The sequence below is a fragment of the Marmota flaviventris genome, chromosome 1 (assembly GCF_047511675.1).
Source record: "Marmota flaviventris isolate mMarFla1 chromosome 1, mMarFla1.hap1, whole genome shotgun sequence".
In the NCBI taxonomy this organism is placed as follows: Eukaryota; Metazoa; Chordata; class Mammalia; order Rodentia; family Sciuridae; genus Marmota; species Marmota flaviventris.
In genome coordinates, this window is record NC_092498.1 from 149,722,795 (window position 1) to 149,741,380 (window position 18,586).

Genomic DNA, 18,586 nt, shown 5'->3' on the forward strand with positions numbered 1-18,586 from the left:
ATCTTTGGTCTCTCTTCATTTGTTATAAGCTATTTGCTTTGCCAGGATATTCCACCTGACTGAAACTTTCTCCCAGGCTCATCTCAGGTGTTCAATCTTCTTGTTCGTTTGTTTTGTTCCATTTTCTTTTTATTTTGTTTTGTCTTCCCTTTTTCCTTCTTTAAAAAAATGAGATGTTCAACCCTGAAGATGCCCTGCCAGTGCTCCTTTTCCACCCAGCTCACCAGGACCCAATTTAGCAGCAAGAATGCAGGGGAAGCAGTCTGGGTGCCAGAGTTGCTTTTGATTTCCTGGGAAGGGCATATCAAGAGAGGAAGGTAGTCAGGGGACTCTACCTCTCTTCTATAACACCAACCTCAGGGTATGGGGGAATCACCAAGGAAAATGGAGGGATCTGGTGAGGGACTTTCTGGTTACCCCCAGTCCATGGTTGCAACCAAATTGCATGTAACCTCTTTAACCTAGAGCACTTTTTCTGGCCCTCTCTTCCACCCTGTTTTGGATGGTGGGTTCATCTAGCTTCTGCCCATCTCCTTCAGGAATTAGTTCCTGTGGATCTTCTCCTTGGCTTTTTGGTTTAGCTCTTTCTCCCACAGTATTTGCCTATCTCTCTCTTTCCTCTGACATTCAGCCCCTCCTGAATCAGACTCCAAATACACTTCCAAAGCCAAGATCAAGTCCTTATTCTCATGGAGTATCTAACTGGAGACAAAAGAAACACATTGAGCAGATAAAGATTAATGATGGTGACATAGTGCTGTTTAAAATATTAAAAAGGATCACAGAGGTAGCAGGGAAAGCTAGGGGATGGGGCAGACAAGGATATGAGGTAAGGTGGCAAGAGACTTCTTCTAAGGAAATGACCTAAAATCTAAAACCTGAAGAATGAGGCAGAAATACCAAGATCTACAGAGAAAGCCAAGTCAAAAGAAGGGCAAGTACAAAGCCCACGCCAAGAACAAAGTGAGTAGGTTCAAGATGCAAGAAGGACATTACAACTGGAGTGGAATTACCAAGGGAGAGTAGCAGAACCAGGCAAGGTCAACTGTGGTGTGGGGTTGAGATCTGAGTATGATGGCAGGTGATAATAAGCCACTGAAGGTCTAGATAAAGACATGGCATTCTCTAATGTAAGCTTCAAGAGACCATTCTGGTTTCTGCAAGGCCAGTGGGCAATTAGAAGTCTAAAGTGGGGAACCCAGCTGTGTGAGAAAAGATGGCAGAGTGGGATTAACATGGTGGCTATGGAGTTGATGGCAAGGAATTAGATTCTGGATACATTGTATGGTTAGAGCCAACAGGGTTTGCTGAAGGATTGGTGGGATAGCAGGATGAAAAGAAAGGAGCCAGAGAGCTTGGGAAAAGGCATCAGAGCAAAGAGGGAAATGGAGGTGCCACGGGGTTCTTTTTGGACACATTTACTTTGAGATGCCAATTGATGGTCTCACTTAATAGTGTTTCCAATTTTTCTTAAGTTCTCTAATTAACCTAAGAGATAGTACCAGTGTCTCCAATCTGGCATCTTCTCACTTGTTCATACTATCTTCTGCAAGGTATCAATCCCCTAACTATAACCAGTTTTAGAACCCAACTAGCAAGGGGAATGAGGAAAGTGGTTTGTCTCATCATATGTCTTCTTCCCAAGTAATTCTGTTGGGTTCCTCCTTTGACAGGGTGCCTTCTGGGGGATGATTTTTGGAATTGTGATTGGTGTCTTTCGACTGCTGGCCGAGTTAGCCTACGGACTCCAGACCTGCGAGAACAGCATCAAGTGTCCCATGCTTATCTGTGGCATGCACTACCTGTATTTTAGCATGTTCCTCCTCCTAGTTAGTCTTCTGAGCATTCTGGGGATCTCCTTAATCACAGACCCAATTCCGGATAAACATGTAAGTGCTGCTATTAAGATGCTTCAGGGGGGTCGACTTCATAGTCTCAGGGTGCAGCAAATTGGTAAAGAGTGCCTGGATTCCTCTTTGGAAGTGGGAGGGTTGGAGATGGTGGGTCAAAAATAGGAATGTGACACAGAAATAATTTGCCTATTTAAAAAATGGCTTGCCTTTGTTTAAAAAAAAAAAACACTAGTAGCTAGGAATGTAGCACAGTGGTAGAATTCTTAGCACTTCCAACATGTGCCAGCCCATGGGTTCAGTCCCCAGCATTACCCCCCCAAAAAACTAAAAACTCTTCAATGATCTGCAATTAAAGTATTCATTTAGATTGATAATTTTGCTAATAAAATACAAATTTTCCTTGGAAGTATTAAATTCACTAACCTCAATATGAATTAATGTAATCAGGGAAGTTCCAGCTGTTGCCCACCCAGAGGAATTTAAGCTTCTGGGAAAAGGGAGGCACAGATGCTTTAGCCTTCTCATAAACCATTTCCTACTTCCCAGGAGGCAGGCGTTAGTTAACAGTTTTAGATGTTTATTTACCTGGGCTCAGAGAAGTTAAGTAATTTGTTGAAAGTAGCAAAACTAGTAAGCAGCAGACCTGGGCTCCAACCTGACTCTAAAGCTCACACTGGTTCCACCATATCACCTACTTGGGCATCTTAGCAGGACAGGGACTTGACCTCAGCAGAAAGTGGAAGGAGTAAGGGTCCTGGTCATCCATCCAGCAATCAAGAGATCTGGAGTTTAGTGAAGAAACTCAGAAGGGCATAAGTATGTAAAGCCAGTGCCTTTCTTACAATTTTGCTCAGAATCTGGACAAAAGCTGGTATTCTATTATCAAAAGTTGAGTTAAAGGACAGGTAAACTTGGAAGACTGCAAACCTCAGAGATTTCCAGCTCTGTTTTGGCCACTCTTTTTTTTTCTTTTTGTTCATTTTAATTTGTCATATATGACAGCAGAATGTATTACAATTCATATTACACATATAGAACATAATTTTTCATAACTCTGGTTGTACACAAAGTAGAGTCACACCATTTGTGTCTTCATACATGTACTTAAGGTATTCTTTTTTTTTTTTTTTTGGTGGTGCTGGGGATTGAACCCAGGGCCTTGTGCATGCGAGGCCAGTACTCTACCAACTTAGCTGTATCCCCAGTCCCTCTTTCTTCTTATTATTTTCCACTTGATTCATTCCTCTCTTGCATACACAGCCCAGTTGGAAAAGGAAGATAATGAATGGAGAGAAGAGCCAGATGCTCACACTCCACTGCAGATTCTCTTGAATCAGTGACAGCATGAGGGACTCCCCTACTCCTAACGTCTTGAAACCCTGGGGGTGGCTGACTTTAAGTTTCCTGCTGCTCAGGGCCTTCATTGTTCAGATTGTTGGCATTCTTTTCCACTTTTCTCTTACTGCCAGCTTCCTTGTGTCCACTTCTCACTTACTCAGCCGAGTGAGTGTCTCCCAGCTCCCTAGCAAAGCACCAGTTCTCTAGAAAAGACAAAGTAGCTGCCTAGAGGGGAGGAACCTGAGAGAAAAAGTAGCACTTTTGGATCAGTGACAACATGCCAGGCATTGGCCTGAGCCTTCCAAATGGCACCTCTGCTCACCACAACCAGGGGAGGTAGGACCTTCTGCCCCCAAATCATCCATGCTCAGAAGCACATAGATGCTCTCCATCACTAGGATCCAGGCCCTGCCAGCACATCCAGTGACCTCATCCACAGGAGATTGATAGTGTTGCTGGGAAGGCAAACTGTATATGGCACTATCAAGAAATTTATTTAAAAGTTAAGCTGAGTCTATCAATAACAGAACAAAATTGTAGTCCCAACATTTTAATTTGAAAGACAGGGCTGAGTCTTGGAATGGGGCAGGCTGGGGAGGCTGCCCAGCCAGCAAGGCTAATGAGCAGCCCATTGTGTATTAACAGAAAACCATTCAAGGCAGGAATTCACCTAGACTGCACCAAGGCTGATTTAATAGGTTTGGATGCATTATATTCTTGAACAGACTTGGATTTGGAAAAAATGTTCACCTGTGCTTTTGCTACCCTAACCTTCCCCCACAAGAAGCAGCAATTGACTTGAGTTTTGTTACTTCCCAAAGTTTTGTTACTTTTCATATGTTTTTAGGAAGAGAGAAGAATTAGAGACCAGAAAGGAAATGGATTGCTCCTCTTTAGCATCTGCAAATATGCTATTGAATTTGAGTAATCAAGTTCTACTCCAGGGCCAGGTACAACCCCTCCTGGGCAGCATTCCTGCTGTGTCTGATGCTCTGTATAGCAGCTTCTGGAATGACAGCAGCTTCCCCAAAACCACCAGAACGAGGGTACCACAAGGGTAATGGGCAACTTTTCCCAGCCTGAGGGGTGCATATTCTTGGACCCTCAAAATGGAAAAGAGCCCTGAGCTCACTGTGTCCAACCCCTTGCTTTACATTGAAGGACACACTCTTTGTACCACTCTTTGCAAAAATCACACAATCACATGATACCTTAGCCAGAACTAAAACCCAAATCATAGTAGTTATGATTTCCCATCCCACCTTCCTTCCATCTTTTGTTATAGTCTGACAACCAGATCTCTTTTCAGTCCATCAGGATCCTAGTCCCAGCTGTGGGCTGTGGTACTCTCTGGCTGCATGACAGGGCCCAGTGGTGACATGCCCCTGTTTTCTCCACCCTCCAGCTTCATGGGCTCTGCTGGAGTTTGCGCAACAGCCGAGAGGAGAGAGTGGATCTAGACACAGATATACAATGGAAGAGATTCCCCAATCCCCCACCCCAGGAAGGTGAGAAAGAAGAGCCCTTGGAGGGGTCCTGTGTGACATGGTCTAGAATAATGCTTCACCTGTGTTGCTGACCTAGCACCTTCTGCCTCACTATCTTCATCCTCAGAAATAATCTTAGGTAGGGCTGCCCCCTCCCTCCCTGCTTGTGAGGCCATCCAACATCCATAGTTAGCAGGCAGGGCTGAGGGGGAAGAAAGGAATTGTGCTGAGTGGCTCCTGGAGGTGGTGGGATTGAAGAAAGGGGCACTCAGGCAATAAGGGGGAGCCAGAAAGAGGAAAGAAAATCAGAAGGGCCTGGTGTCCTCAAGTGTTTCAAATGTGAGGTAAATCACTGAGGCAAACACTGATAGGTGAAGAAAGACCATGCCCAAGAACTGGTCTTTGGGTTTAGCTACACACTGTTGCACCTCCAACAGAGCTATCTGATGGTGTGGTGCCAGGAAGGGAGCAGTCAGTGAAGGGGACAGGAGACTGCCCTCTATAGTATGGATAGAGGAGCAGGGAGGGAGGGGCAGCCCTACCTAAGAGGGCACCGCAGAAGCAGGTCTAGGGAATAACTAGGTTTCAGTCCAAGAAAGAAGGGGGAGAGTGTCTCTGGGAGAGGCTGAAGCCCTGGGCCTTCGGAGAGTAAAAGAAAGGTTTTCAGCAGATAGGTCAGAAAAAGAGTATTCAGGGACATGGGGGGGTGCTGAGGTGACCTGAGCTTTTTGCAGCCCCTGACGCAAACAGGGATAAAGGACATAATGAGATTAGTCCTGAGCCTGGGGTAGAGAGTGGTGAAGAGGCTATGAGTTTGTGGGAGGAAGGGAGAGAAGAAAAAGGCCTAGCTAGGAAGAAAGCAGGGTTCTGGCTGGGGCAGGGTTGTATGCACTCCTCTTGGGGAAGTCCAGAGTCCAGAAAGGATCAGGGATACCTCCTGACACCTGCAAAAGAAGATGTGCATTTGGTTGGGGAAAGCCCCAGTGGTCTCCCCTGGGCATAGGTCCCTATACTCCTAGAGGCTCCTTCTGATGTCTGCTGACAGTTCTTCTTTAAGCTGACCCTCTGGGTATCCACAATCTTCCAGATGCTGCCAAAATTATACTCACATTTGATAAATACCACTACTATTTTAAAACTGAGGACTTTAAGGCAATTGGCAGTCAGATAACTTGTCCCTGTCCCCATAGATGGCCAGACAGTGGTAGAGCTGGGATTTAAAACCAGCAGTTTCACTCCAAAGTATGGCCTTTCAGCCTCTAGACCAGACAGCTGCCCATCAAACTGCCTTGTCTGTTTGAGGTGACAGTTGTGCCTTTGGGCTGTGGCTGAACAATTGGTTGCCTTTTCAATTCTAGTTGCCTCTTCCAGCTGCCTCTTAGGTCCTGGAAGCTTCATGACAGTGTTATAACTTGGGTGTCTGAGAACAGAAGCAAGAGTGTGGCTGGTGATCAGACTTCTCATCCCAAACATATACCTGTGTCACTGGCTTTAAGGTTCTCCAGCTACAGACACCCTTTCCCTTCTAACAGACTCTTCCATCCGTGTCAGATGGGTTCCATCATCCCTGATGCCTTCTCAACCTCCACTGCAGGAGACACTGACTTGGAGGCTGTCCAATGGGATGAGACAGAAGATGTCACGGTGCCCAATGCTGAGAGCCCACTCTGACTAAAATAGGGTTGTGTTGTCATCCAGGAGGGAACCATTCCCAGGAGTGGCTCTAAGGACAAATCCCAGGCAGCCACTGGGCCCATACTAGTGTGCTGGGAGCTGACCGTGGTGCTGACCTGAGCCTAAACCAGTCCCAAGGGGCAAGCCAGCATCCATAGCACAGACACTAGAGTAAAATTCAAGCTCCACAGTTATGTATTTCCACTAGTTTGCCTTAAGAAAATGAATGAAAAACTTTCTGTGATTCTTAGACTCCCCTCCTGTACAAGAGAAAGTTCCTACAAGGACCTAGGCATCTGCAAATGCCCTACTGAGCCCTACTGCCAGAGAGACTGGCAGCTGCTGGGAGAAGTCATTTTCCAAGAAGCTGCCAAAGAGAGTGGTGTCTTATTTCCAGGACTTGCAGGGCTTCCTCCACCCTCCAAAGACTAGAGACCTAGGCAGAGTACATGCTCAGAGGACCAGCTACCATTTGTTCTAGACCTATAGAAACAGGGAATGGCATTGCCACGGCACAGCAGGGTGCACATGGAAGGACTGTGCTCCCATGATACTTAGCTTCCCAATTAGGGTTCTGGGTACAGCTGATAGCTCTGGAGCCCTACTCTGCCCCCAGAGTGTTTCCTAAGTCCTTTGTCCCACCATCTACCTCAGTCACATCTCTAAGGATGGTTATAGACATTCCATGTTTAGGCTGAACACTTCTTTATTAGGAGTGAGTTGTTGGATTGCATACTGGACTTGCTGTTGAGACATGACTCCCTATGAGATCTTACCTCCTGTGTCATACCCTGCATGCCTCCTGACCTTTTCCCGTTCCTTATGTTCTAGAAGCCAACACTTGCCTCTGGAAGACCTGGAACCTGTTCTGTGGCCTGGAGCCACATCTGGGCCCCAAGTTGGCCCCTGAAAAGCCCACAAAGGAAAATATGGAGGCAACTAAGGGGAAGGTAGAGCATAGTGACATAGCAGAAGGTACAGAAAGTACAGAGGTGCTGGCCCCAGGAGAGGCAACCAGGAAGTTGAAGGTGACCAAGGAAAGGATAGAGCATGGTGATATATCAAAAAGTACAGAGATGCTGGCTCCAAAATCAGCCACCAGGAAGATGGAGGAGACCAAAGAGAGGATGGAGCATGGTGATATGTCAGGAGGTACAGAGATTCTAGTCCCCAAAACAGCAACCAGGAAGATGGAGGATACCAAGAAAAAGGCAGGAGGTACAGAGTGGGGTGAAATATCAGAAGAGCCATTCTGGATGGTCAATGCCAGTGGGATCATCTTGATTATGCTTGTAGTCCTCAGCCACATCTACTTCTTCTGAAACAGCTCATGCTGGAGTTGTCCAGAGGGCAGGCAGGGCTGCTGCCTTTCCCAGACTCCCTCATCATGAAATAGATATGGGAGACCCAAGGATATGGGGTCAAGGATTATACTAATGGAAACTCTCCCTTGGTGTCATGAATCAAATGTGACCAGCTGCTGGTCATGCTTGCCATAGGGGGACGGAACAAAGTCCATTCAAGATTATAGAGACTATGTAAATGAGAACATCTGCTCCTCTCCAAAATGAGTCATTTTCTCCAAATGGTTCTACTGCATAAGCACTAACTTTCACTTTAAATTTAATTTGGGGGCTGAGGATATAGTTCAGTTGGTAGAGTGCTTGCCTTCATGCACAAGGCCCTGGGTTCAATCCCCAGCACCATAAATAAATAAATAAATAAATAAACAAATAAATCTCTAGATATATTGGGGGTATTTTTTTTCTTGTGTTTACTTGACTATAACCATTTCCTTCCTATGCCGACTCTCCACTGTTTTGTTGTCTCTTCATTTTTGATGTATGACCCTGCTGGCAAAGATGTTGTATATGGTGTAAGCCCTACCCGCTTTCCCACCCTACTGGGGTATCTCACTCAAGGGTACCCAGTGCTGATGACCACAAGCCATGGAACAACAGTTGCCATACAGTTGGAAACTCCAGCTCCTGCCTGGACCATGGGTGGGGCCTAGGCAGCCTCTGTTCTAACAGAATTGGCCTCCATGCAACTCACCACTGTTTTGACTTTTGCCTCACTGTATCCCTGAAGGGCAGGGAAAGGGGAAAGTCCCTCTATGCTAGCTCTCCCCATCACACTCCCGGTCTGACATTAATGGGAGTTGGGCCCAGGTGTTAGATTCCCTTTAGCTAGCAGATATAGGCCACTCCTGGGCTGTGTTTCTATAAGGGCTCCCTGAACCTCTCCTTCCTCTTCCTTCTCATACCAAAATAAATTATTTGTGTCTAGGAAATGTTTCAGATGCCTTGAAGTGATCTGGGGGAGGCACACCCAGCATCATGAAAATCATACTCTGAATGCCCATTCACAAGAACCAGCTCTTCATCTTTTCTCTAATCCTTAGCTGACAGTTTTGAATGCCTACTGTGTGCCTCTAGGAAGTAGCTCTAAACAAAGCACATGGAAACTGATCTCAGAGCTTATGCAAGAAAGCAAACAATAGTGATGATAGCTTATATTTTGTGTGGACTGCCATTTTCATGCCCATACATGCTTTATCACATTCAAGCCACAGAACCACCTGTGGAAGGACTAGAATTAACCACATTTCACAGAGGAGAAAACTGAGGCTCAGCAAGGGAACAAAGCACTCAAGGGGGTGAACAGAAGTTTACACAATTACCTAGTACATCATGTGTATGCTGCAGAAATGCCTGGTAGGCATTCACATAGCCTTAGAGTTAGGGAAGAAAGAAGTCAGCCTAATAATGGAAGACTCTATGTGTGGGAAGATTTGAGGCTAGAGTACAAGGCATCTTTGAAGCCGTTGAAAATATGGCATGTGTGTGGAAGAATGGTGGAAAGTAAAAAGTCTTGTGCCTGACTAGAAAGAAGGCCTTGTATGCTTTGGGAACTTAGGCAGGAAAGTGATAGGATCAGATTTGCTGGCTGCTGCTAGAAAGATGAAAGGAGGCAGGAACCCCCACTAGGAAACCAACCACTGAAACAATACAAGTGAGTGGCTAAAAGGTAATAAGAAGGGGGTTCTGAAGGAAGGGGCCAGAGGTGACTCTGGTTTGAACACACTGGAGTAAGAACAGGCATGGGAGAAATATGAGCTTCATTTTTAACATTGTGAGTTGGAGCTGTGTGAAAAATGTTTATTGACATTTTGAAAGCACTCAGTCATCTCATCCATGAATATGGGATGTCTTTCCATTTATGTAGTTCTTTAATGTTTAACCAGTGTTTTGTTTTCAGTGCACAAGTCTTGCACTTACTTTACTTCTTTTCTCAATTTTTTCCTAATTAGCTTTTTCTTTTTTGGTGCTCTTGCAAGTGAAATTGTCTTAACTTCACTTTTGGATGGTTCATTGTTAGTGTTTAGAAATATAATTAGTTTTGTATATTGATTTTTGCATCCTGCAACACTGCTGTACTTGTTTATTAGTTCTAACAGTGTTTAAGCATATGAGTTTTCTTACATAAAATCATGTAATCTGTGAATGAAAACAGTTTGCTTTTTTCCCCCCAATCTGGATGCCCCTTATCTCTTTCCTTGTACAATTGACCTAACTAGAAGATGCAGGACAATGTTGAATAGAAGTGGTAAGATAAAACATCCTTGTCTTGTTTCTGATCTCAGAGTAAGCAGTCAATTTTTCTACCACTGAATACAATATCAGTTATGAGTTTTTGCAGATGTTCTTTGTCACATTGAGGAAGTTCCCCTTTATCCCTAGTTTGCTGAGAGTCTTGTTTGGGTTTGCTTATTTAAATTTATTGGTACTGGGGATTGAACCCAGGGGTACTAAGTCACATTCCCAGTCCTTTTTATTGTTTAAGATAGGGTCTTGCTGAGTGGCTTAGGGCCTTGCAAAATTGTTAAGGTTGGCCTCAAACTTGCAATGCTCATACCTCATTCTCCCATGTCACCAGGATTACAGGCATGTGTCACTGTACCCAGCTTATTTTTGTTTTTACTCATAAATGGGTGTTGGATTTTGTAGAGTGATTTTTCTGACTTTTGCCCTTTCTTCCGTCTAAAGAAATAGCTATATATAATTGTTTCTTTCAGCTACAGAATTACATTAAGTGATTTACACATAAATCAATCATGCATTCTGGAACATCTAAATCTCAGTTGGTCCTGGTATATAATGCTTTTTATACATTTCTGGATTTGTCATATGAATATTTGTTGAGTTTTTTGTCTATATTCATAAAAAAATATTGCTCTATTATTTGCTTGTGATTTCTTTGTCTCATTTAGGTATCAGGATACTGTTCTTAGAATGATTTGGAAAATGTCCCCTTCCCCATGTTTTGAAATAATTTGTTAAGGCAGGTATTAATTCTTGCCTGGAGACATTTAGGGATAGATGTTCAGTTATGATTAAGGAATCAAAACTCAGAAGAGAAGACTGGTGCTAGAAACCCAGAATTGGGAGAAAAAGGGTAGAGGGCAAGCCCAGCTAAGACAGGAGGTAAGGAGGCTCACTGCCAGGCAGATAAGATTGTGCAGGAAAAAATGGGAGATGAGAGGGCCTAGAACAGAACTGTGAGAAATACCAATACCACTGGTGAAGTAACAAAAGATGGTTCCTCCCAGCAACTCAGGAGGCTGAGGAAGAAGTATCACAAGTTTGAGGCCAGCCTGGGCAACTTCATGAGACCCAGTTTCAAAATTAAAAGTTCTGGGAATGTATCTCAATGGTAAGAGCACCCCTGGGCTCAATCCCCAGCATACTACCCACACACAAAGAGGCTTCCATATCAGAGAACAAAATCAGAGTCTTGGTGACAGGGAATTGGTGACCTTAGCCAGAGCCTGTGGAAAGGTGAAGCCAATTTGCTATGGGTAGACACAGGACTGGGACATGAGGCATTGGAGTCCCTGGAGCAAGTATCTGCTTCCTTGACTGGGGGGAAAAAGAGTTCCTCTAATAGGTCTTTTCTTGAGAATGGGATTGAATCTGAAACCTCAGCTTGAGCCAATAGCCAGTCCCTTTCATAATAAGGTCTACTTGGGATAATCCTTTAAGTCCAAGGACACAAACTTCTCTGTGTTTCTTCGAGAAAAGTGAGGGTCCCTGGGGCTCACTGAAAAGAGTGCAAGAACAGGTTCACTTGGGATTCTGGTTTTGCTGATAATTTTTATCCTGAGAACATCTCCCTGAATAGATTCCTGGTTGGTGAGGAGGGAACCTCAAAAATTTCTGGGTAAAGATTAAGGCTTTACTGTAAAGGCACAACCCTAAGGCTTAATTCTTGTGGTCCTTCAACTGAGGTTGGAATCACTGCTTGTCCCCCAAAACCAGAGGAGCTGTGGCATGGCCAAACCAGGCAGGGCTGGGTAGGGAGAAACAAAAGAGCTCTCTTGACCATTCCTCTGACCTTATCCACATGCCTCAGAACTACCCGACTCTTCAGCCCAGCTTCTCCCCTTCCTTGAGCTCCCAGCCTCTCTAGCTGATCTCATTACAGGGGGAGAAGATGAATGAAGGCACAGGCGGGAGGCAATCTCAATGCAGAGCTGCTCTGCAGCCAGGAAAGCTTAAGAAGGAAGAGGGAGGTGCAGGGGGCTTCCGGCCAGCCCAGAAGGGAGTGTGACCTGGTGAATTCCTTGCTTTGGAGAACAATGAAGCTGTTTTAAGGGGAAAATCTTAAGGAAAAAACTAAAATCAATCCCTGTCCTGTGCGCTCAACCCTGGTGGATCCTCTTATGACCTAGTCATCCTCCCCTGGGGAGACTCTGCATCAGATCATCATCTTGCTTCCTGCCATGCTTTGTGGGAAAGGGACAGAAGTGGCTGGACAGGGCACTGAGGAGACTGCTCAGCAGAACCACACCCACATGCACTCCACGGGCCTCAGCACTATGGTGTACAAAGCTTGGTTAGTGCCTGGTCCAGTAGTGTTCCTTCCAACCCCCATCCCAACTCCCTACCTACCATCCTGTCCTGAAGGACTCAGCCATACTTTTTACCTGCTAAGGGCAGTCTGGGCTCTAGAGAAAGCAAAGCTCCCAAGGTCACCTCCTACTCATTCCTTGCCCTAGGTTGGGTCTGTGCCAATCAGTACCCAGTATCTCTGGGCCTGGTATTTATCCTTTGGCAGAAAGAAAGATGTGACAATGCTCCAGGAATATAAAGTACCACTGAGACCTGAGATAAAGATTCTGCCCATTTATTCAGGCACACAGGTAGCTTATTGGATCTGGGCCAATGAGGGGCTCAGGGTTTCCATTCGATCACTTTGATAGCAATGTGGGCTGCCCTCCTTACAGCCTCATTTTGATCCATCTCGAGATTACGGAAGTTGAACACGTGGCCCTGCAGGAGCTTGCGACCCTCAGGGGCCTCAGCCAGTATGGTGAGGGCCTTGGTGGCATTCAGACGCACTTTGATCAGAGGTGAGAACAGAAGCTTCAGGAGTGGCTGGATGGCTTCTGAATCCAGGGCTGCATACTTCCCTGTAGACCACCAACACCAGCTTTCTTAACCAGTCATTCTGAGGAGGCCTTCCTCCCCCTGCCCTCCTGCCTGTGCTGTTTCAAGGGGAGGCATCACCCTATATCACCCTCCTTTCTCCTCATCTCTTTTACACTCTTGTGGAGTTCAGCCTAGACCCCCTCAACCCTGCTCTTCCAGACTCCTAACTGGCTTCTCTCCATCATTCTCTTTCTTACACTACAATCAGTCTATTAAGACAAAACAAATTGTCTTTTAAAATATAAAGCTAATCATTCATGTGGCAAAAATTTCTTAAGCAACTATTCAACACCTGGCACAAAAACACTCATAGGAGGGCTGGGGTCCTAGTTCAGTGGTAGAACACTTGCCTAAGAGATGCAAGGCCCTGGATTCTATCTTCAGCTCTACCAGAGAGAGAGAGAGAGAGAGAGAGAGAGAGAGAGAGAGAGAAAGGTGGGGAGGAGAGGAGAGGAGAGGTTTGGAGAGAAGAGGAGAGGAAAGGGGAAAGGGAACAGACGAGAAGAGAAGAAAAACAACAAAACAATCCATATTTTTCTTGCCCTCAGACATTATATGTACAGAAGATACTCTCCTTAACACACAGTCAGCAAACTCCTTTGCTGCAAGATGGGTATGTAGAGGGATGAGGGGAGTCTCCGTCTCTATCCTGCTAACTCTGTCCTTTGGGTTGATTCCCAAGCCCCTCTCAAGGGATGTCTGGCCCTCTGGAATGCTAACACTTCTCCACATCACTTATCATTCTGCCTCTCCTGCCAACTATAGACCCCAGAGGCAGAGAACTATGGGTTACCATTGTCCAGTTCAGTGCCCATCACATGACTGGGACTCAGAGGCTACCCACCAAAATGCCTTCTGGGGATCAGTTATCCTTACATGCCTGGCTTCTGGACTCTGTGTCTCTGGCCATTGCCTGAGCTCCTATGAGGCCCCTGGCCCTCCAAGTGCCCCCACAGGAAGCCTGAGCTGAGATTCCCCAAGATGAATGCACAGAGGGCACCCCTACCCTCCTATGTAGTCAGCATCCTAACCACACAATGGAAAGCAGGGCTGTGACCTCTGAGAAGGCCCCAATCTCACCTCCTCTTTGTGTCTCAAATTCTACTATTAGGTCCTGTGGGAGTTTCTGGGAGAATGTGTTTGAGGGAGACTTTGCAGTATATTGATCATGAATCCAAGGTTCAGTGAATACTCTGTTGGATGCAAAGGAAGCATGGGGCACAGGGCTGGTACAGATGAGTGTCGGCCAAGAGGGAAGATCAGACAGCTTTCAGAGGTTCTCAAGTGTGGGAAGGAAAAATCAGATCCCAGCCCATCAGGTATAGAAATCAGCTCAGGTCTCTTCTCTTAGCTCAGAGTTGGGTGACAGCATGAAAGTCTGACTATCTGGGAGTCCTGGGCTGAGGGTATGGGAGAAGATAATACTGTAGTCTTATTTGCCCTTCCACAAATTTGAGAAAATCAATTATGATCAAGAAACACCTTAGACTCAAGGGTTCCAGGGTTTGCTTAGACCACAGGAAAATAGAATTCATGGATAGCAATCTAATCAATATAAGAATCATAGCTCACAAAGGGACCTGAGTGTATGCAGTAATTCCAGGCCCAGGGAACAGTGGTATGAAGGGACAAAGGTCCTAATGTGAGTGACCAGTGTGGATGGTTGGGGGAGTAATACTCAGCTCTTGAGTATGAGAAAGATGAGTTTGGAAAGCTCAAAGTGGCTGCTGGCAGGCTGCGTGGGAGGGCTCCCTCTTCCTCTTGCCTAGACCCACCCAACCTGAAGGATCCTGGGGTGGACATCCTTGCCTTACCTTCAGTGGTCACGGTAGCATACATCAGAGCCCCAGCAGCATTGGCCTGTACCTCTTCCTCCTCATCTTTCAGTAGCTGCACCAGGATAGGGATGACATCATGTCTGCACACCTGGTTCTTGCCCTCCAGAGGGATGCTGGAGCATAAAGGAGATAGCTAGGGGTTCTATTTGATGGGGAGGACTGGAGTAAGACCCAAGACTTCCCCAGGGGGACACAAGAGGAAATAACTTGTATTGGGACTATCCGTGAAGGCCCAGGACTGCCCATGGCCAGGGTATGTAGCAATACTGGTATAAACTGCCTGCTGCCAGTGAAGGTGAGACCAAGGGCCAGGGGGCAATGTCACCTTACCCTAAGCCATCATTCAAAAGAAGAAACAAGACATTTTCTCCTTGGCCCCAAAATGCAGAGGAGCAGGACCCAGGGGTGTGAACCACAGTGAGACCCATCGACTCTACTTAAAGAGTTAGCTATCAATGGAGGGCCAAGCTACCCCAAACAGCAGTAAGCTGCCCAGCCATGGGCAACAGCAGGTGGAGACTCAGATAAGGTGACTTTTAGGCCACTTCTCATTCTGGCATTGTGTGAAGCTGCGAAAATAGGATGGTGTACTCCCCAAGAGTTTTCCAAACTGTAAGAGGGCCAACACTTTACCCCCAAAAAAGAAGGGCTCCCTGAACCAGGAAATACTGCCTATTAGTCCCCACAGGAACATCTCGGTGCACATGCATCTTGCAGCAAGGACCCTGTTATAATTCATTTAAAATTTCTCAAACTTTACCACCCAAGAACCCTCATTTTTGTAGAATTCTTCCCCACCCCCACAACAGGGGAATGAGCCCAGGGGCACTCTAACACTGAGTTACATCCCTAGCCCTTTTTGTTTATTATTTTTAATTTTGAGACATGACCTTGCTAAGTTGCTGAGGTTGGCCTAGAACTTGTAATCCTCCTGCCTCAGCTCCCCAGTAGCCAGAATTACTGGCATGTGCCACTGCATCTGGCTTTGTAGAACTCTTAATAACACCCCAAAGACATAGGTTTTCCATGGAAACACAGTTTGGAAAATGGGTTTGGCAGCCATTTGGCTGTGAGTTTGTGAGACTGTTGGGCTTTCTGGGCAATGGGTCTTAACTCTTAGATACTTGATCAAGGATACAGAGGCTTAGGCTCACCTTCAGGGATTCCCCGAATTCATTCATGCAGCAAGTACTATATGGGCACCCGGCACACAGTGGGCACTGGTTCAAACACCACAATAAGATCTGGGTTTCTCTGCCTGAGCATTGTTGACATTTGGGGACCAGGTAATCTAACCCTTGTTCTAGAGCAGCAAACAGAGCAATGCCCTGTCCTCATAGAACTCCCCAAATGGATGACAACAAAATGGAAGGGGTGATAGTGAACATAGGCTGGGTGGGAGAAGCCAGGAGGGCTGGAGGAAGGCCACACTTTAATAAAGTAGAAAGCCTTGCTAAAAGGTGACTTCTGGACAAAAACCAGAAGGATAATGAGCCTGAGCCTGGGCCTGGAAATCTGCCCAAGCCTCCCAGGGTGATCCTGGGGACAAGAAGCCTGCTACCTCAGTTTCCAGGCAGGATTTAGACCATAATCCTATGTGACTTTGAGCAAGTGACTAGATCTTGTGCTCCAGTTTCCTTACCTATAATGGAAGACATTCCCTTCCTTGGAGAATTATCTAGATGTGTAATTTATAGACAATTCCTGGTGTCATAAGCACTTAGTGACCACTGGCTATCATTGTTATGGCAGGGGAGACTCCTGCTTGCCTTCCTCATGAGTATGGGTGACCAATTGGCTGTTTTTGTCTGATATGGGGGTAAGAAAGAGTTTCCTAGGATACAGGACATTCTGAGGCCAATAGGACAGTGATCACCATAGTAGATAAGGTCCTCTTCCAACCCAGCTCCCTCCTCCCCCCAGGGCACAAGCAGGCCAGGAGAGGTAGGCCCAGGGTGGATACCCTTGGGTTCTGGGGGAGACCTTGTTGGGTGAAGCCCCACTTCTGGCCTGCTTCTGGGCCAACAGCAGCTCAGTTGTCTCTGGGCCTCAGCAGAAGCCCAAGGGCATAGCCACTCTGTGTGACTTGGCTGGGCCTCACCTGATGGCCATGAGTGCTTGAGCAGCCTTGCTGCGGATGTTTTTGTTGGAACTGAGAAGTTTCTGCTTGAAGAAAGGCACAGCACAGCTGCTCAGAGCCTCAGTGGCATCCTCCTGCAGGCAGGAGGCCAGCGTGTCCAAGATGAGCTCCTGGATTTTCTCCTCCTCCCTCTGCAGCTTCAATACCAGTGGGGAGATCAAGCCGTTATCGACAATGCCACGGGCCCCTGCAGAACAGAAAAGGATACTGGGGGACAGCTTCCCGTGCAGACTGGCTTGCACAGGTAGAGTGGAAGCTTTGATAGAAGGACCTGGCATGGAGCTTGAGTAGCCATTAGGAGGCTGAGGGTGCAGCCATGGCAGAAGCTGGGGTGAGGCTGAGATAAGGTCCCAGAGGTCACAAAAGGTGCTAGCCTTTTGGTCACTTGGGCCTCAGGAACATCAGACATAAACAAGTACACAGAAGCCTGAGAGGTAGCAGTTATCCCTGGGAGAGCAAAGACTCCCCCTCAAATGGGCCCCACCTCACTCCTTCCAGCTCTCCTTCCCTCCTGGGCAAGGATATTTCCACCTGTAGCTATCTGGAATAGAACACAGAACCCCAGCACCAACGGTATCCCAAGGGGCCCAGGCTCTCAAAGCAGCCCTCTCAAGTCCTTGAGATGTGGAAAGAGCAAAGGCGAGCACTTCCCCATGCACTCAAACCACCCATCACTACTGCCTTGTATCTGGCCCTCTCCCCATCCTCCCCAGCAGCCATGCTACCCACTGAGAAACTGTCTATAGTCCCTAGGGAGATGGCCACCAGCAAACACCTCTTTCTTCTGCCCTCCCTAGTTAAACCTTCTAATTTACTCTAGAGAGACAAATAAACAGGTCAATTAGCCAAAAGGTCTCTGAGTACCAATTAGCACCAGGGATTTCCTCTTTGAAGACATCATCCCAGTCTTCTTGTCTCACTCCCTAAGGACATCAAATGGCAGATGCCCCAGGTAAGGGCAAGTAGAAAGACAAGCATATTTAGAAGCTCTTACTGTCTCCTCTGCACGTTCCCTGCTGTCCAGCAGCTCCCAGTACCCTTGACCAGCTTCTCACTTGGGTGTCTGGGTGGAGCAGCTAGCTCTGCCCCACTTCTTCTTAGGGCACTCAGGGCACAGGGAAATCAGTTATCTGTTACTTCAAGTATGTTAGACTTTCCTTTTTAAAATTTAATATCCACAGATTTCCAAAGAAGCCTAGGTTTAGCTCCTAAATGTATCCTTTCCCAGATGTGTAGTCTTAGACACATAATCCAACCTCTCTGAGCCTGGTTTACTCAGCATTGAAATAAGCCCACTTGGCAGGATGTTATATAATACCAATGGAAGTTGGGAACTGTCTAATTGGGGCTTGGTCATGGCCTCACTTACATTTGGTTCTAAGCTTCCTGAGAAAACCCAGTGACAGGTGTTGCTGAACTGCAAGAAAGTGCTGTCCAGTCCAACTTGGGATGGACACACACTTGGGAAAGGACAGAAGGAGAGAAATGAGGTCAGAAAATCAGAACATTGGAGGTGATCACACTTCCATGGCACCTCTCTTCCTTGGCAAGGAAACTGAGGCCCAGAGGGGAAACAGTAGATGGGGACAAAGCCAGGGCCCTTGGCTCTTTGGGTTTTGTTACTCAAGCATCTGTTTTGGGCCACTGCTCCTAGAAATACTCAGCACTGGGACCTAGGTTCATTTTGAGACAGAGGGAGATTAAAAATAAAACGCATGCCGGGTGTGCCTTTCTGCTCGTTCACTTTGCTTTTCAGCTAAAA

General features: G+C 46.4%; 2 protein-coding genes across 2 annotated transcripts in view; one reads left to right on the forward strand and one right to left on the reverse strand.

The window, feature by feature from the left end:
• LOC114081789 (sodium/glucose cotransporter 1-like) overlaps positions 1-7,674 on the forward strand; it is a 60,635-nt gene extending 52,961 nt beyond the window's left edge. Inside the window, exons 13-17 of the mRNA XM_071613527.1 lie at positions 1,674-1,889; positions 4,597-4,699; positions 5,373-5,384; positions 7,184-7,287; positions 7,465-7,674. Coding sequence (XP_071469628.1) covers positions 1,674-1,889; positions 4,597-4,699; positions 5,373-5,384; positions 7,184-7,287; positions 7,465-7,674 — 645 coding nt within the window. The remainder of the gene's footprint in view (positions 1-1,673; positions 1,890-4,596; positions 4,700-5,372; positions 5,385-7,183; positions 7,288-7,464) is intronic.
• A 4,914-nt stretch (positions 7,675-12,588) lies between these two features.
• The window catches only part of Rsph14 (radial spoke head 14 homolog), a 76,707-nt gene continuing 70,709 nt past the window's right edge, over positions 12,589-18,586 (reverse strand). Inside the window, exons 4-6 of the mRNA XM_027923421.2 lie at positions 16,786-17,011; positions 14,661-14,797; positions 12,589-12,827 (exon numbers count right to left, since the gene is read on the reverse strand). Coding sequence (XP_027779222.1) covers positions 12,589-12,827; positions 14,661-14,797; positions 16,786-17,011 — 602 coding nt within the window. The remainder of the gene's footprint in view (positions 12,828-14,660; positions 14,798-16,785; positions 17,012-18,586) is intronic.